General features: G+C 40.8%; 1 protein-coding gene across 1 annotated transcript in view; it reads left to right on the top strand.

Annotated features, from left to right (window-relative positions):
- SPEF2 (sperm flagellar and cilia associated 2) overlaps positions 1 to 18602 on the top strand; it is a 154156-nt gene that overhangs the window by 33313 nt on the left and 102241 nt on the right. The window contains exons 8-9 of the mRNA XM_090276176.1: positions 3509 to 3696; positions 6056 to 6224. Coding sequence (XP_090132302.1) covers positions 3509 to 3696; positions 6056 to 6224 — 357 coding nt within the window. The remainder of the gene's footprint in view (positions 1 to 3508; positions 3697 to 6055; positions 6225 to 18602) is intronic.

The following is an 18602-nucleotide window of genomic DNA, read 5'->3' as shown; positions in this document are numbered from 1 at the left end:
TGAAGAAGGAAATTTTTTAAAATTATTATTTTTAATTGTTCTTGTTCTTCTAGTTTTGTTATTATTTATGGCGGGAGGATCCTAGAAGGACCTTTAAATTTCTGAAACATTTTAAAGTTTGTTAATCATGTTCACAAGCTGTTAATATTATTTCAGGTTATTAATCTGAATAGAATTGATGTCCGATCACACGGTCACTTCCCGTTGAGCACTGCTGTTCGGGACACGCTCCTGGTTTCCCTCCTTTTCCTTTGGTTGCTTCTCCTTGGCTTTCATTGTAGGCACGTTCTCCTGTAATAGCAGAACATTTTACTGTCGGGGTCCTTAGGCTTAGTCCTGGGCCTCCTCCTCCTCTCCTCTGCTATTTCCTCAGACGATCTCTCCCACAGCCATGGGGCAGAATTACGGCCCTGGACCTCTGACTCACGCGTTTGTGTCTCTGCCCTCTGACGGCACCTGTGTATGACATCTCGCTTCACATAGCTCACAGGCCCCTCAGCTTCAACATGTTACAGCCGAATTTATGACCCTGATCACTAAGCTTTTTCAAGTTTCCATGTCTCAACAAATGGCATTGCCCTTTATTCGCGTGTACAAGGGCCCAGTTCAGGTCTGTCTAATCCTCACTCCTCCATCCAGAACATCACTAAGTCCTATAGATTTATAAGACTAAATATTTATCTAAATATTTCTCTCTTCAGTTGTTCCATTTCTCTCCATGTCTACCGCACTGCCCCCCGCCTATTCCCGCTGCAATGGTCACCTTCATCTATCTTTAGTGGCCTTGATGTGAATTGGCAACCACAATTGGGGTGAGCAAGAACACAACATTATTTATGTCTTTTAAATCAACCTCAGCTGAGCTCCAACAACTCACCCCTGCCCACAGAGACGCACAGTGGCCAGGTCACAGGCCAAGTCATCAGGGTGACACTCCAGTCATTGGGCACAAGCCCCGCCGGCGGCCAATGAGACTTCAGCTACCCCAACGCTCACACTGCCATCAGCAGCACATGCCTTTGAGGCGGCCGTTCCAGCCTCTGCGGGTCCCTCGCTCCTCCCCGCTGAGGCTGTGCTGCTCCCCAGGAGCTGCTGGGGAGTGGGGTACACATCTCCTTCCCTTTCTCCTTGTTCTCTGCCCTCTCCCTCTGAGTAACCTGGATTAATTTGCCTTCGGAGTCAGCCTTTAAAAGTGAGGAGGAGCCTCCAACAGTTTCGCCTTTTCCATCCGGCAGAAAGTCCCTAGCACAGGAGTTAAGAAGACTGCTGATCGCTTGTTAGAAATTCAAACTGGGGAAAATTAGGAAACCTCCTCAGACTGCCGGCCACGCTTATCCCCTCCGAGCCGTTCTCCGTCCTGCGGCCAGAGGAACCTTGCTGACTCTCAGATCGGACCACGGCCCTTACACTAAGGAAGACCGGTCCGTGGCTTCGTTCCCACCAGACCCCTGCTCCTGACCTTTCCCCTCCGTCCTCTGGACTCAGACCACGCTGGTCCACTCTCAGATCCTTGAATAAGCTGCTGCTTCTGCCTTTGCCTCTCATCCCACGTGCCTTTGCCTGGTGAATAACCATGCCCCTGAGCTCCGCGCATTGTCTCACAATGGCCATTTCAACTGGGCACTATTTTGTCTACATTTTCCTCCTAAGGAAAATGACACTTAGAAAGCTCCAAGTCACACTGCTTCTCTGTGGTGCAGCGGGGCAAGCCAGGTCATTCAAGCTCCCCACTTCGACTCCTAACCCTGAGATCACTGCCTCCCGCAGACTTCCTTTCCCCTCCTTCTTTATTTTAGGGCTGCAACCCACTTTGCTGCAATGGGACAGGAAATTACGGTGGGTTTAGCCCAGGGTCAGGGGTGGCAGAGTGGGTAGAGGTAGAAGACTGGGTAGCTGGAGAGAAGGAAGAAAGACATGGAGCAATGAGGGAGGGAGGGAGGGGTGAGGAGGGAGAGGGGGAGGGAGGGGTACAGAGGGAGGGAGGGAGGAAGCAACACCAGGTGAAAGCCGCTCTATTCCTGCTGGGGACATGGCACTGCTCCCTTCAAGGCCGTGGTTTTATTATATCCTAACTATTTCCACGTACGTTATTACAGGCACTCTGTAGTAAACCAAGCTCATGACCCATCTTACTGCCACTGTCTCCATAAATTCTCTTCTGAACTCCTACTCTCTCAAACTTGACTTTTCTGAACTCTTCGCACTTCATGAAGCATGCCATAAAGCTTTGTACTTAAATTGGATGTTTTCTTATGAAACCGGGCCTACAAAACCGCACAACAATGACAAATTCTGGGGTTATTCCTCGACCTGCCAAGTGTACGGGACTGACCTCAGAGGCCACCCAGCCCGACCCCTTTCCTACCACCAACAAAACAGACAAAACTACAATAACCAAACAAATGGACTTTCTGTTTGGTTCAGTGGACAATATCAGTTTATTGTCACGCATTTAGTCACCTGTGAACAGTATCATGATAAGAAATATTTGCTGTGACGAGGCGGTTTGGTGGGTGTTTCTGTTTTGGGCAAGTCTTATTAATGTCCCCGCTTTGCAGTGGGGAGATGGAGGCATAGGGAGGTCCTGACTCACACAAGAGCTCACAGCTAGTACGTGACTTCTGTTCACAAGCGGGGCTCCATTCCTTCACGGCGCCACCAAGGCCCAGGGGTACCTCTGCTTCACTCTCACTGCAGTACATTACAAGGGGCGCGTCTTGTTTCTGGGCCACGTTAGCACAGGACAGGTTTTCTCAAGGAGCAGGTGCAGATGTTTCAAAAGCAATAGTTGGTCATGCTGAGCTTGACCTTTGTACTTGTGTGAATACAGGGTTTTCTAAACAAAATAACAGTGCAGACCAAGCAGAGGGGATTTTATTACTTTCTGTAGAAATAGTTGTCTCTACATATGAATTTTTTTTTCAATTTATTAAGGCTGTAACAGCAGAAAGTTTTGTTGTTGTCTAAGCATATTTAACATTTGTTGGCAACTGTGTGATATTTTCAGGTCAGTATAATCATGGCATTTCCAAAATATTTTCTAAGTCTAAATCAGTATTCTAGAACTCTCCCAGCAAAGGGCATTGGGCAGAGCAGGTGTGTCAGGTTAAGGATCGTTAGATGGGTACAGATGTGCGTGGGGTCTGGCACAGACTTGCCTGTTTCTCTGTGGACCCCAACTCTATTTAAAACCCATGAAATCAGGACTATTTTTAAAACACTTATGATTCAATTTATCATTAATCCACATTGGGCTTTCCCTGTTAGACCATTTTTCTCTGTACTATGTTTTGCTGATAAGCTTGAAGGGGAATACTTCCAATATTGTCTTTGCTATCATGCTCACTACTTAATGTATTAAGAAAAAAAATCCTCTATCTTTTTTTTTTTTCTGGTGTGAAAGTAGTTTAATTCTATTTAGAGATTTTTGTTTGTTTTTGTAATGAAAACATTTTCATTCGAATCATTGCACAGTTGACAGTGACTGAAAGTGTCTTTGCCATCTTAGGCTTTGGCAAAACAAGCCAGGATTCATTTTGAAGAACAAGCCATCAGAGAGAGGGAAATCCACGAACAGATTGCTGTGGAAAGAGCTCAAGCTCGTTACCAAAAGCATTATGTCATGTGTGCAGCAATTTTGGATCAGATCCTTGATTTGTCCACGAAAGTGGCAGACTATCGAATGTTGACAAACAAGTAAGTACTGTTTTTTACAATGAATACAATAGAGACACCACGGAGAATGAGAAAGGATAAGATTATAAAGTAGGCACTAGGTTGTTAAAGAGTCAAAATGTTTCATGAAAGGACGACTAGGAAGTGGGGTCCAGAGTACCTTGATATTAACTTAATTCATCCACTGACTGGCCTTATTTAACATGTATTTGTATCTTTTACATTTAAATTTTGTGTCTAAATTCTCTATAATTTACTAAGGCAACTATGATAGCTTATTTGAAACACTTGGAACTTTCTAGAAAACTGAAATTGTTTAAAGATTACTAATAATTAATGCTGTTAAACAGAAAATATTCAACAAAACAAAAAATTAAGAATATGCCAAAATAAGAACAAAGGAAAATCTAAATTAAAGTAGAAAGTTAAGAGCAAGGGATAAATCGAAGCACAGTTATACAAGCAGCAGTAGATTTGCCAGTTACTGCAACTGAGCTATAAATTTTATCTGAGTTTCCTGGTGGCCAAAGCAAAAAGGGAAACACATAGGTATTATTTCCATGTCAAATAAGTGACTTAAAAGCCAACTTACAGAGCACGACGTATTAGTAAGTTCAGAACTTCCTCTGTTTTTCTCTGATTATTGTAATATTTCACAGAGGCATATACTAGATTGCATCTTGCTACTCTGTAAATCCTGATTCATGGAAATTAATATAGAGAACATATTGGCTACATAAAACCATTTTATTTTAATTTAAAAAATACATAAATGTTTACAGCTTCAGAAGTATTGATAGCAGAGAACTTTTAAGGAGGCTTTACTTTGAAACTTTAAGTGTCTTTTAATTGCCACTGCATAAGCTACTGCACATGTAAGAGGGTGGGCAAAAATAGGTTTACAGTTGTGAGTACACAAAACACAGAGTTTATTCTCATAGTATGTATTAATCATTGTATTAGTTATTTGTATTACAACTGTAAATCTACTTTTTCCCACCTCTGTATGTTAAGATTTTATTAGTCTTTACCCCCAATAGTCAAGAAAAAACTCATTTTAGTTTCTCTATGTCCTACACTAAGCAAGATAATATCAGTGTATATATTTTAAAGCACCAGGTATATTTTTGGTATCAGCCTATTTACATGAACTTTTGTTAAGACTGCTCCTTAACAAAACTATTACTATTCAGATAATGGCTATTAATTCAGTAACTGCAAGATTAAGTCTGGGCAATATACAAGTTGTTAACTATTTACTTCACCATAGACGCCAATGTCACTTTAAAAATCCTGTTGGTATTTCTATGCTCAGGCTTATTTAATTTCTAGATTTCCATATCTCCATAAAGTATTCTTTAGCAACTATTAAAATTTAATTAACTGAAAACATAATATGACTATATTTTAAGTTGTACCTTTAAATTCAATACTACTTTTTATTGTGGTAAAACATAAAATGTATCATTTGAACGTTTTTACATGCACAGTTCAGTGGCAGTAAGTGCACTCACTCTGTTGAGTAGCCCACACCAGCACCGACTTCCAGAGCTTTGCCATCTGCCCAGACTGAGACTCCAGTGGTGGAGCAGCAGCTCTGCCTGCCCTCCCTCCCAGCCCTGGTAGCCACTATTCTATTGTCTGTCTCTATGAAATAAATGATTGGAGGTACCTCATATATGTGGAAACATGGAACATTTGTCCTTTTGAGTCTGACTTATTTCATTTAGCGTAGTATCTTCAAGGTTCATTCGTGTTGTAGCATGTCTCGGAATGAAATAAATGAAATACCACTTGTTAAGTTGCAATTTCAAGCTCTAGCGCAACTATTTTTAGAGAACGGTGTCTGAATCATGTCAGTCTCTTTCCTTCCTCTGCACACTTCATTTGTCTTGGGACTGTTTTCCTGTTAATTACTCTGTAAACCCATGCATTCGATTTTTCTGTTACAAATGATATGGAAATATATAAACCCACTGGTATCTTAAAGGGACCTTGGAAAGTATTCTGTGTTTATTTTGCATAGGAAGACACTATTGCTAGAGCATTTGGATGACTTCCTAATGATGCAGAGACACTTAATAAGACAACTGGAAATCAAAAATCTAAGTATTATGATGATGCTAATTATTTTTTAATATATTGTTCTGTTAGTTCACAGTCAGTTAGAAAGTTTGAAGAGCCAGTGGCTTTAAGTAACATTCATTGAATCAAACCTACTGAGTTTCAGACATTTTATGAGCCATTAAGAATACAATAACAAGTTGGAATCCCTGGTCTCAAACAGCAGACCCTGGGAATAAATAAAATAAGAGACTAAGGCTTAAGGTGTATATCTGAATAACCATTGATTCATCTCTACCTTTTTTTTTAACTATAGCCTAATCCCATATAAATTGATGCATGATTGGAAGGAACTGTTTTTTCATGGAAAGCCCATTTATGAGCAAGTTTCTATTAAGGATCTACCAGCTAAGCCTTCTGCAGGACAACTTATAGAACTGGAGAAAAGGGACTTGCTAGATAACAATGATTATGAAGACTATAAGGTACAAACTCAGGTGGAATAATTATGGAGAATGAAACGTAATAAACCGTGTTTCTGTAACATTATTTTGTGATATTATTTTATTTTATTCTTATTAATAAAAATAGGCATTTTATGTTTGCATTTTTCCCTTGGTTTAATTTGTATTAATACACTAATTTGAAATGCTTAACTAATTATAATCTATTACCTGTTATTCCCAGTACTATTAAGGATATTCTGAAAACAAAAACATAATACATTGGGCAAATAGATTCAGATTTTTTTAAACTTTATTCATTAGTGTTTTTCTTTGTATAAGCGGTCTACCTTTGCATAAAAAATCCTTTTTAGAAAGTATTTCTTTAAAAATGTATCTAAATACTATATTGTGCTTGGAGGCTAATGAAAGAGAAGGTCTGAGCTTTATGACTAGCATAGATTCAAACACAAGTTTATTCAAAGATTTTTAAAAACTGTATTGGGTGCCAGTTGTGCATCTTAGATGAGCTACTGATCAGCAAACTCTGTCAAATAAAATGACATTTGGGGTTAGACGCACCACGGGCCATGTGCTTGCCATGAGACCACAGCTGGCCAGTCCCATAAGTGCTGAAACTCCACTTCCCAGTTTGTGGGTGGGCAATCATAACATACCTACTTTATTCTGCAGTTGTGAAACCTAAGGTAATGGATATTGAACACTTAGCCGATTGCACTGCAAGTCGGATGCAAGTAGCACATACTAGTTCCTTTCCTCGCCACCCTGCTTGCTCCGCCCCACTTCATCTCACCTTTAGGAGGAAAAATGAGAAATTAATAGCTATTGGGTAGATCAGCAGCAATGGAAGGAAGAATGGGGCCTTTGATTATTAAAAACATTGGATGAGTTCCAGAAGGGCAGTAAGTGCAACATGAACAGAGATTCGACCCAATCATTTGTTGAATACTCAGTGAACACTCAGTAAATAGTTGTTGACAAGATGGACAGATAAAGTAAATGAATGACAAGGAACAAGGCAAAGTGTAAAATAGCACGATATATAAATTTTGAAAGAAGAAAAACTTACGAAAAAATACAAGGAAAGATAATGAAATTATGCGAAACTACATGTACACCATATTGTAATTGGATAAATTTACATTTGTATTATCAAAAGAACTATTATTGAACTGTTACTTATTAAGGATAGAGTAGAATCTTACTGGATATGTGTGCATATTTATTTTGGTTGGCTGGAGAATATACTGCAAGTCAAGTGTCAACCTAAAGTATAATCCTACAAAATAAAATGCTTTGACAATATCAAGCTAAGTAAAGATATTTCCTTCCATTGTATGTTGTCATTTTATTTGGCAGCATTTGCTGATTCATGGAATATTGATTTCTAACTTATTTCTTAAACAAGCTCAATCGACTTTATTCTTGTTCCGGTAAATCAGGAGACCTGTTCGTCTGCAGTTCAGCAAAGGTTTGTCTTTTTAACTTTTTTTCTTGTTTGGGAAATTGTTACCACAGGAACATGTTTGTCTTACCCACATCCTGAAGCAGCTTGTATATTTCTTCTGCAGGAAATTGTAAACTTCTGGTAGGAGTATGTGAACGTCCGGCAATGCAGTTTATTTGGTTTATAGCCTTTCCTGTTTTTCTAGAACTGAGCATTACTTTAGGATTCCTGATTTGTGTTTATATGCTCTGCTCCTTTTGACTACGTTATGGAAAATATACCATGTTCAGGTGTTAGGACGTACTAAGTATCCTATGTAAACTATCCTATTAATCACCCCCTATTGGTAGAGGTTCTTGGTCTCGTCAGGATCTTGTTGAATGTTCCTGCATACAATTAAAAATTAAATGTTTCAACTTGTGAAAGAAATTAGTTGGCTTAAATAGCCTTGCACAAGACACAGAGGGGTAGCAATCCTGGTTTAGCTGAAGGGACAGTTATCTATATTTATCATTGCTAAATTTGCTCAGCCTTTTTAATCCTCCAGTAAATGCATAATTTAGAAATTAATGTTCAAAAAGTTTACATCCCTAGCATACTTTAATGATGCCCATAAATACCATCCTTAAAGAACTAATACCTCTTGGATTTGAGGTCACACTTTTAAAGCTCCGTTCAAGTAAACTATCATGCTGAACTACTCTAACAATTACAACTATAAATTTTGCTCATGTACACATCGTATGTAGCTGCCAAAAATTTGTCTCTTATTTCTTAACATTATTCCCTAACTCATCACACTCTATTTCTAGAAGGGCTGCATGAGAGAACTCCAGTCCGAGAACGGTATGGCCAGAAATACCATTTATTTATCACTTCTAGGAAGGAGGCAGGAACAGCATCATGGGACAGGTGGACCCCACCGGGATTCCCTGGCAACTGCCACAGGATAACAATGAGCTCTTTAATAGAGCAGGGAAGAGCCCTGAAAACCCGGTGGTCCCTGGGCTACTCTGGCTCCCTGGCAGCACAGCCCCCACACAGCGGCCAGCGGTTCTCCTCCTGGTAGACCGCTAACTCCCCCTACATGCAAGTCCTTTTCAGGATGTCTCAGCCACAACACACTTGGCAACATCCAGAACTCCGCTGTGTACGCCCTCAAGCAAGCTTTTGCTGGAATTCCCCAATTTGGAAGAAGGGTGTTTTGTGCAGAGCACAACATCCACATTGTTTTAAGTCGGCCAGCTGTTATTTTTGTTTTCTAATGAAGAATTACTGTTTAAGTTTATGATCGCTTGAGCTTGCTCTCTTTCTTGGGTTAACCCGAGCGTGTATGTTGTGATATACAGTTTTATCAATAGCACTATAAGTTTATGTTCCACTACCTAGACTTGAAGATGCGTCTGCCTATTTTGTGGTTTAACATTCATCCTCCTGTCATTGCAGCAGTGGATACACACCCATCCCCAAATGTGTTTATACAGTGGCATATTGTCAGGTCTTTTCCCACTAGAGAGTAGGAATGTGAGACTAGACAGACCAAGGGGTTGTTTTCCTACAGAAGTCTCATCTGATTTGTTTGACTGAAAAGCTCCAGACACTACCTTGCTCTTACTCTCAACTCCAGCCTTTGGTGTTGATCCAGTGGCCTTAGACTCAACTTCTGAGGGTGGACACTCCAGCTTAGCTCTTGCCTTGCTCCCTGGCATCCCAGTGAATGACCCAATCTACAGAGTTTATTATCGAATCAAGTTTTCTTATAGGCAGACTATCAATGTCACTCAAGTGACACACTGGACAACTGATGCAGGCACAGTGTGGCCTTTTAGTGGTAGGTAAGTGTTGAGAGAATGTGAATAGGTCATTTTTAAAAGTTTTTATTTAAAAGATATTTATTGCATTAGTCAACTGAAGCTGTCATAAGAAAATACTATAGGCTGGGTGGCTTCAAAATACAGGATTTATTTCTCACACTTCTGGGAAGTCCACAATCAGAGTGCCAGCAGATTCATTTTCCTGGTGAGGACTCTCTTCCAGACTTGCAGATGGCCACCTTCTCCCTGTGTCCTCACATGGAGCGGAGAGAGGAAACTCTGAAATCATTCCTTCTTAAAAGGATGATATTTCCATCATGGGGAGCCTCACCCTCAAAACCTTATTACCCAATTACCTTGCAAAGGCCCCACCTCCAAATACCATCACACTGGGCTCTAGGACCTCAACATACGAATTGTGGAGATGTAATTCAGTCCATAACATACATGTTTACTTGGGACACATAACATGCCTCAAAAAGTGCTAGCTTACTAGTCAAGTAGTGTAAGACCCCTTAAATTCAAATGAAATGACTGTTTCATTATCTCTTTTGTCCCCTGCTGAGAAAGAAGTCTTAACTTAAAATGCCTTAGTGTTTTACTGTGAAGGTATATTTATATCTTTTATTTTGAGATATGCAGGAATATAGCTTTTAAGTAGATAGAGTATGTAATTGCTTACATGATAGAAATTGAGTTGATCTGTCAGATCTTATACTTTAAAAATTATGTTTTCCATTGTTCCTGATCCCATACATTATTACTCCTTTGGACTAGGAACCCACAGGCACCAAGATAGGTATTGAGAATCATGATCAGCCTCTAAAATATGAGCTTGGAAAGAAGTTAGGTACTGAAAGGAATATTCCCACTATGGTTCTAGTTTAGTTTTTATGTTATGCACTTAATATCTGGAATTTCTCCTCTCTATTTGCTTAGTGTTCTGCCTCCAGCTCCCTAAATTCCTCCTGTGTCATGGTGAGCCTGTCTGACTGGCTTTTTCAGGGTAGGCCTCATGGTGTAGCTAGTCTTCGGGAGGTTACCAGTATGCCCTAGAATATTGATTCATGGTCATCAGACATAGTGATACTAACTTACAAAGTAGAATATTATTATATTAATTTTCACAGGGAGCTATAGTTGCTCTAGGCCTGCCAAGAAACAAGGCTATCTTCCAATTGTTGTTGACCACGGATTTCAGAGCACCAGAGTTCTGTAGAGGCTTTTTGTCTTCAGAGCCAATGGGCTAGAAGGGGAAATTGGGTCATAGGACCCAAGAAATCTCAAGAAACTTGAATGGATCGAAGAAATAATTGAAATTTTGGTATGGGACAGTTGTGTGGGGCTGAGAACCAGAAACCCTGCCCCCCAGAAGACTCTCCCACTCCCCTGCTCTTGTCCAGTAACCAGGGAGGGTCAGCGATATACTTCAGTACCCTGGACCTATAGTCATCTTTGATAGATTGGTCAGTACCACCTCGAAGCTGGTTTGGGGTGGTCTGTACCTCTTTGGGATATCAACTTTAACAGTGAAATCAAGAAAATAGAGTAGCAGTCATTACTAGGAGAGAGGGTATTCTGTGTGGAAATATTTTAGGTGAATTTAACAATGACAAGATTGGGAGACCAGCCCATAATGTCTACATACTTTGTGACATTAGAAATTCTGACCAGGTCTTTCTCTCTGACTGTCCTTGGCTGAGCAATGACAGCAGTTAGGTGACTTGAGATGTAGAAGATTCTGGAAAAGTTTTTGGAGTATCAATACCATAGAAATTGGTATAGTAGTGATCTTGAGGGAGACCACCACCTCCTTGGTGAATAGAGCATAGCTTGAACAACTAAGGAATGAAGTTTACTGTCTTTATAAGAAGGGCTGCCACCTCCAGAATTGTTTGGTGGCCCTTTCACAAGGAGAGATCTGATACACTATCCAGTGGGATGCTTTCCCAAGGGCATTTGGGGGTCAGGAGAAATTCAGTAGCCTTAGAGTCTCAATTTGTATTACATCTAGGCAGTCGTGGGGTAAAGAAGCATTGGACTAGCTGCACAGCTGCTGTGATTATCAGAGTGCTACATTCAGTGCCCAATGAGACTGTACTTTTTGCTATTTTAGCTTGGTTTTCACCCATCTAGACGGATTGATTTTGGACTTACCTCAGTTGAATAATAAAGGATTATCAATTGAGTGGTGGTTTTGTGTTTGACCCGCCTGGTATTTGCGTAGTCGTAGAAATGCGCTTCCTATGTCCTGCTAATAATTGAGCTTGCCATTCGCACCTGTGATTAGTTTTAAGGCTACAGCTGGTAAGTCTGTTGATTTTCACTGCCTGAGCAGAATTTTTCACTAATTTACTTTTTGTATTTTAACTACATTTTCCACCAAAGGCCGAAAACAAGGCACAGCACAGGACTTTTCCTTTTGAAGTAAGCATGTAATAAATCAGTGAAGGAAAACTCTGACTCCAAAAAACCTCCGCTGCCTTGCAGCATACCTCTTCAGGGGAAAGGCTAGGGGAGTAAACCCCGACAGAAAATCCGGAGCCGGAGTCCCTAAGGCGGTTTGACGTTGTAGTCAACACCGGCAACTCCTGCGGCGCACCTGAAGCCAAGCTGTATTGACTCCGTCTTTCCCTTGGATCCTTCAGCTGCGAAGAGAGGGGGGGGTCTGCTGCATGGGCAACAGCAGACCCTCCATATCACCCTGCCCAGGCTCTGTAGCTTCAGCTTCACTGGAGAGGACACTCCAGCGTCATCGCAAGATGTCGATTCAACACGGGAGGAGACAGATACCGTGTCACTCCCGAGTCGGACTGCACAACCATTCTCGGCGGTGCAGATAGACTCTTAAGAAGCTACACCATCGTCTCTCGAGACGGACGGCTGCCGACGACGACAACATTCAGTGCCCAGGAAGGGCCGTGGTGGCTTCCAGGGCTGAGAATGGAACCAGGACGATGAACTTGTCATTTTGGAGTGAATAAGCCCTCCTCCACTGATCTCCTCAGTGAGTTACTTTGCACATGTCTGGAACCAGAGTGAGGTGCAGAAGCCCTTTCCCATTGTTTGTGTCTGATTTATTACTGAATTTCAGTAGAAATTCGCAGAAATTCACAGAAATATAAGTTTTCAGGACAGAGAATCTCTCCAAGTGGCTTAGTTTCCATTGCTCCTGGGAATCAGACCTGCAAAATAAAGTTCCAGCCCAGTTATTCTGTCTGCCTGATATATAAGCAATAAGTAGCTCATAGTTTTGGGAAAAGAAGCCTGCCGCTTCTTGCAAGTGCTGAGCTTTCTGAACTTCTGGACTTGTTACAAGCTAGAGTTATTGGGTTGCACAGTGAGGTGCCAGGCTCTCTCAGATGCAGGCCTCTAGACTTCCACACTTATCTCCATCACATGCTGGGTAACTGACCATGGCCAATTTGAATTTCCCTCCAAAAGAAGCACAAGGTGGGTGGAGTCTGGTGCCTGGGTTTCCTCTGGAGATGGGCTAGAATTAAGCATTTCTATTTCCATAGCATTAGATCGGGGCACATTGGGGAAGGTTGCTACTGGTACAGCAGTGATCAGATTCTGAATAAAGGCTGTAATTAGGGTTATGACCGGGTCTTCACATTTCCTAATGAGCCAGAATGAACCATGGGATCAACTGATAGACAGGCATTGGCTACTCACGATTCTGCTTCTAGCCAGAACAGTCTCCAGCTCAACATGGTAGGTGAAATAGAGTTAACCTCTGCTTTTCCTTCATTACCATGGTCAGTGTTTGTACTTCCTGGCAACAGACAGGTGGCCCCGACTGAGCACTGTAGCACGGAGGTACATGGAGCCATACCTTCTCTCTGGAGGTGCACCTGCGCTGACAAAAGCAGTGAGAGGTGTACATCCCTATGCCCGTGGCACCTCTGGAATGTAAAGGCCAGATTGGCAGGAAGGCGTCACCAGGTAGCTAACCATACTGTGACGTGACTGGAGCTCAGGTGACTTAGAAAGGCTGCCGAGCTCACTCAGCAGGGCCAGTTCCTCCTTTCAGGTTGTTTGAGACCTTTCAGCTGGGCGCCCTCACAGACCCCATTCCACAATAGTTCCTGGAGGAGAAGTCAAAATATAGTTGCCCGTCACATAACTGACTTCTCCTCTCTACCTCCTGTAAAAGGCCCATTAAAATCTGGCCACCTAACAGGTCCCACACAGTGGTCAAGAAACCATCTAGGGCTGCCAGGTTACATGAGCTGACCTCCCTATCAGCCAAGGTATCCAGCTACCCTTTCTGCTTCTCCTGAGAATCATGGGTAGCTGTCAGGAATTTTAAAGTCTGAATTACAAATTTAGGCAGATCCTCCAGATACCCTTGGGGTTTCTGGGTGGTTGGAGGAGAGGAAGCCTTGGAAGGAAAGAAAAAGAACAGAGGCTCCAAAAGCTGCAAAGTTTTATCTTTGTACTTCATTGCGGAGTATAGTTTTTTCTGAGTGTCAAAACCCTAGCACAATAATTGGAATATAGCCCCTGGACTTCCCATGTTGCCATAATAACAAACATGCTTCTATAACATTGGATTACCCCTGATAGGAGGCAGGACATAACCAGATGGAAGGTCAGCCAGGATTAAATTCCAAAGGTTGAATCCTTTGAACTGGAACCAAGATGGTCAAGATAGCTTGCCTGAAGTAGCCAGACACAGGAAGAGGCAGAAGAAGGCTCAAGCCAAGTCCTTCGAATAGGCCAAGCGTCAAAGCTGAAATTGGTGAGAACCCGACTAGAAAATGAAAATGAAGCTGGCAGGCCGGATGTTAGGCAGAACGGGAACAGAACAGGAGTCAGATTAAAGGCTTAGAAGCAAAGCGAGGAGGCCCGAGGCAACTGCCAAAAACCAAGCTGGACTGTCTGCCCCTTAATTTTATAACCTTCCCGTCATGTGGCACACGGTTGTGTCCGCCTAGTTTAGGAGGCCCAGTGCAAATATCCAGTTAGGATTATGAAATTACACTGGTCACAGACAGCTTTACCCATTCAGACAGACTGCTCCTGCCCATTCCAGGACACTGTTAAATCCCTGGCAGAGCTTCTTACAAAGTCTCAAATGCATAGATTGTTCATAATTTATTACATTTTAACTAAGATGCTTTGTGCTGCCATAGAAAAGGAAGCCTTGATTTAATGGAGAAGTTCTCTCAAAATCATACTACAGGCCGTCACTTCTAGTAATGCTTCCAGGACTGGCCAATTTAATACTGGGGTGTGTATTCTTGTTAACTTCTATCTGTAATGGTAACAATTCTGATCTTGTTCCTAAATTCGGGGTTGGATTGTGTCCATCTGCCTTATTTGGGAACCTAAGTCATCTTTGTACTGAATCAAATTTTCTAAAACTTAATATCCATGTATTTACTCATTATTTAGCTCACATGTATTGAGTCTACTATTGATCGATTCAGTAATGTAATCAATACGCATTGAGCACCAACTGTATGCCAGCACTGTTCTAGGTTTTGGTTATATAATACTGATTAAGATAGAGTTCCTTCCCTCGTGGTGTTCACTGTTGAGTGGGAAAGAGAGAGAAACCATTCCAGAGCATGATGTGGAATGTGGACCAGCACGGGAGGTTTTGGGGCCACATCTGAAGGGATGAGTTTCAGCTGAATAGTTAAATATGCGTAGACACAAGTTGCTTTAAAGGTTTTAACTCAAAACTGACCTGACCCTGTGAACTGGGAGCTTATTTTTATACTCTTGTCTTTGTGTTTTTCCATGACATTATTTAATTTCAAGCATGTAGACCAAGTCAAGCTCAGGAAGCATGTTTTGGGTATCTAAGAGTCACCTGCATCACCAGAACTTTTTTAATAACTCTTAAAGATATCAACCTTGGGTATAGCTAAAAAACTTTAAGGGGAAATACATAGCTGTCCAATGAATTAGCACAGTGATTTTCGACCAGTGCATAAGAATTTTTAAAACCTGCAGTACCTGACTATTTAGTCAGGGGCACTGATCTCTTTCCCCTTAGATTGTTGAATTAAAAAAATGACAACTCTCAACACAACAACAGTCATTCAATGTGAATGAATCAATATACCTAATTTTTCTCAGATCAGCAAAATACATAGTATTTGGTGTGCCACAGAATTTCAGTAATTAGGTTATATGTGCCATGAGATTAAAAAGGTTGAAAATTGCTGTATTAGAATATTATAAGTGGGCCAATAAGGTGTGCCTTGTTAAGACTATTTTTTGCCCGAGGTGTTGGGCTTGAGTTAACAAATTATCCCATGTCCCATTTACTAAGACTTGTACTTTGTATACAAGTTAACTATTAGTTGGTCTATTTTTAATAGGCCTGAACTTTTAGTTTATTTTGCATAACCATACTTGACATTATTTGATGAGTTTTTAGTGATTTACATTATGAAAAAAATGTAAAAACATTAATTGTACAAAAAATTATTTCCTAAGATAATGTAAAAAATTATTTCCTAAGATAAGCAACCCATAACTAAGATCTGAGAGCAATCACACAAATAAGATCTAAAAATGTGAATAAACTGGGTCTTTAAATTATTACCAATTATGAGAAATTTCAGCTAGAATTATGTTGCTATTTAAAATATATACTTTAATAAATCCTTACTTGGTAGCTCTCTGGGTTGAGTCACTGTTAGTATAAGGCTTTATTGATCCTACTTGCAGACATCTAAGAGATGAATCTAAGATGATACTTGGAGATATGAAATGAGAACTGAGGATTCGTGGTGTCTTGTCCAATAATGCATTCTTTATTTTTTGTTTTTTAAAACAATAGATTGAGACTAGATGATGAAATTAATTCATGTGTCACAACCAATATTTATTTTTTAATGGAAACAACATAGCAAATATGATGCGATGCTATACAGTAGAAAATAAAGCACCTCACCAGTGGTAAGGATAGGCATTTCATAAAGCATTTTTTTCTGTTTTATATTCACTTGTACACAAATACTGGTAATAATGCAGAATGTATTTTTTATGGAGGGCCCTGGCCAAAAATGTTTGAAAGCCACTGTCTTCAAAGATGCAATATGAGTGGTAATGGTACTTTAAGAGAGGCTTGGCAGGTCAAGAAGCGCTCATAGGGGTTCAGAACAATTTTTTAAAAGGGTGAAATTTGGTGAAGTGGTTGACATAGAAGGAAGCCTTCAGTCGCTAAAGGAAAGTCCACTGTGATGAACATAATTCGAATGTCCCCTGGAATTTGAGGACTGGTAATGGCTACAACCACCCCCGAGGCTGCAACTACAAGCCTTGGTTGTATTTTAGGTATCAGAGACTGCCTTCTCTTCCTCACTCACTGCAGAGTGGTGTGCAAGACAAGCCGGCCTTAGTAGATGCAGAATGGATGCAGTGGGAATGTCTTGTTAGGGCTCTGGGCTCTAAAAGGGACATGACCTCATTTTGTGGACTTGCTACATGTGGTGTTTCTTAAAGTCAATTTATTGGAAGCTTCTGCCTTTAATTTTTTTGGCCACTGTATTAAGGTAATATGCCTGTTGTTGGGTTTTATTATCTATAGGTGAAAAGATAGCATGTCAAGGAAACGCAAGAAAACTAGCAGGTGTCAAAAACAGAATAAGTGTTGTAACTTCTAGGGAGTTCTTTCTCTTACAGAAACAGGCATTGTCCCGTGTTTCTGATGCACCTAGAGCCTAGCAGGCTGGGAATATCAGGGCATCTCAGGGCACTTCAGGCCATGTGGATGTTCGTGAATCCTAGCCATCTATGAAGACAAACACGATTCTGTGTACTTTACAAAAGTACATCACTTTACAAAAGCCACATTCAAATGTCACTACTAAATGTCAGTTGCATAATCCAATGTTTGCTTGTTGAATATTATGCTAGTGGAACTCACATTTTGTGTACTGTTGAATGTTTTCCAAGGCCCAGGTTCTGTTAATACAAGTTTATCCAAGTGAACGATGTCTCCCCTCTCTTTCAAAAGATAGTTGAGCAAGCTTGGATGTTTAGAAGGGGCAGGAAATGAGAATGAGGTACATGGGCTTTATTCCAAGGGTAATCACTCTCACAGAAGTAAACAAAACATGTTGGGAAAACCATTCAGCTCCACCAGCATCATCCAACCTCTTGGGCAATGTTGGAATCCAGGGGAATCTAGCGAACTGATGACATGGGAGATCTTAGGCATACACATTCAAAAACGTTCTCAAGCAGGTGCCATCTGTAAATGCTCATGGTACCTTTAGCCATGGTTGATAACAAGGGGATCAAAGACAATGACTTCTCAGGTCATAGCAAACAGAAGGGTATGAGAGACTGGAAGTAACCAGAATCCGAAGTCTAGGTAACCTTGAGGTACCTACAACATGAGACAGAGAACCATGTGCTTGTATTGGACCCAGCTGGAAAGCAGAGTGTTAGGTCCATGTAATCTGTGAAAACAGGAAGAACTTGGGGGTACCATGGTCCCAGGAATTCAGAATTCAGTTTCTGGAAAGGTGAATATAGGTCAATTAATTACAAGAGTCCTAGTAAAGAGGCTGAGACTTTTAACGAAGGGCAGAGGCTGTTGACTCTGTTGTAAGTTTAGGATCTTTGTGTGTAGGTAAACAAGAGGTGTTGGTAGATCTTGAGTCTTGCACCTATATCTTCTCGAAAGTACACACTGATGGTATTTATACAGGCGCACTACAAATGAAGGGGTTTTTATTCATTATATATGCATGTCAGTTGACATTAATTTGTGCTAATACCAAGGAGCACACCTACACACACACACACACACAAGTAGTGTTTTACTAAAGCAGTAGTTTATATCAGGTGGTACTTAGCTGGTGTTGCCCAGGCTAGGCGTCAGAGCCCTGAAACTAGTGGTTAGATGTCTTTTTTATAACAATAACTAGAGGAGGAAAAATTATATACTTTATATAATTTTGTCTAATATAATTTCATTATATAATTATGTAAAATAGGGATCTGGTAAAAAAAAAAATCTGTTTCTCCTTTACTAATGAACTAGAAAATCTCTTTAGCCCATTGTAGTTAAACTAGTAATCTTTATTCTAGTGTGAAATTACCTCTTTTTCCAGTTCTTCTGACTTCCTTTTCACTTACCATGTTCTTGTTCCCACCTAAAAT

This window comes from Furipterus horrens, unplaced genomic scaffold (assembly GCF_987537825.1).
Source record: "Furipterus horrens unplaced genomic scaffold, mFurHor1.1.pri manual_scaffold_5, whole genome shotgun sequence".
NCBI classification, from domain to species: Eukaryota; Metazoa; Chordata; class Mammalia; order Chiroptera; family Furipteridae; genus Furipterus; species Furipterus horrens.
This window is presented reverse-complemented; position numbering and strand designations above follow the sequence as displayed.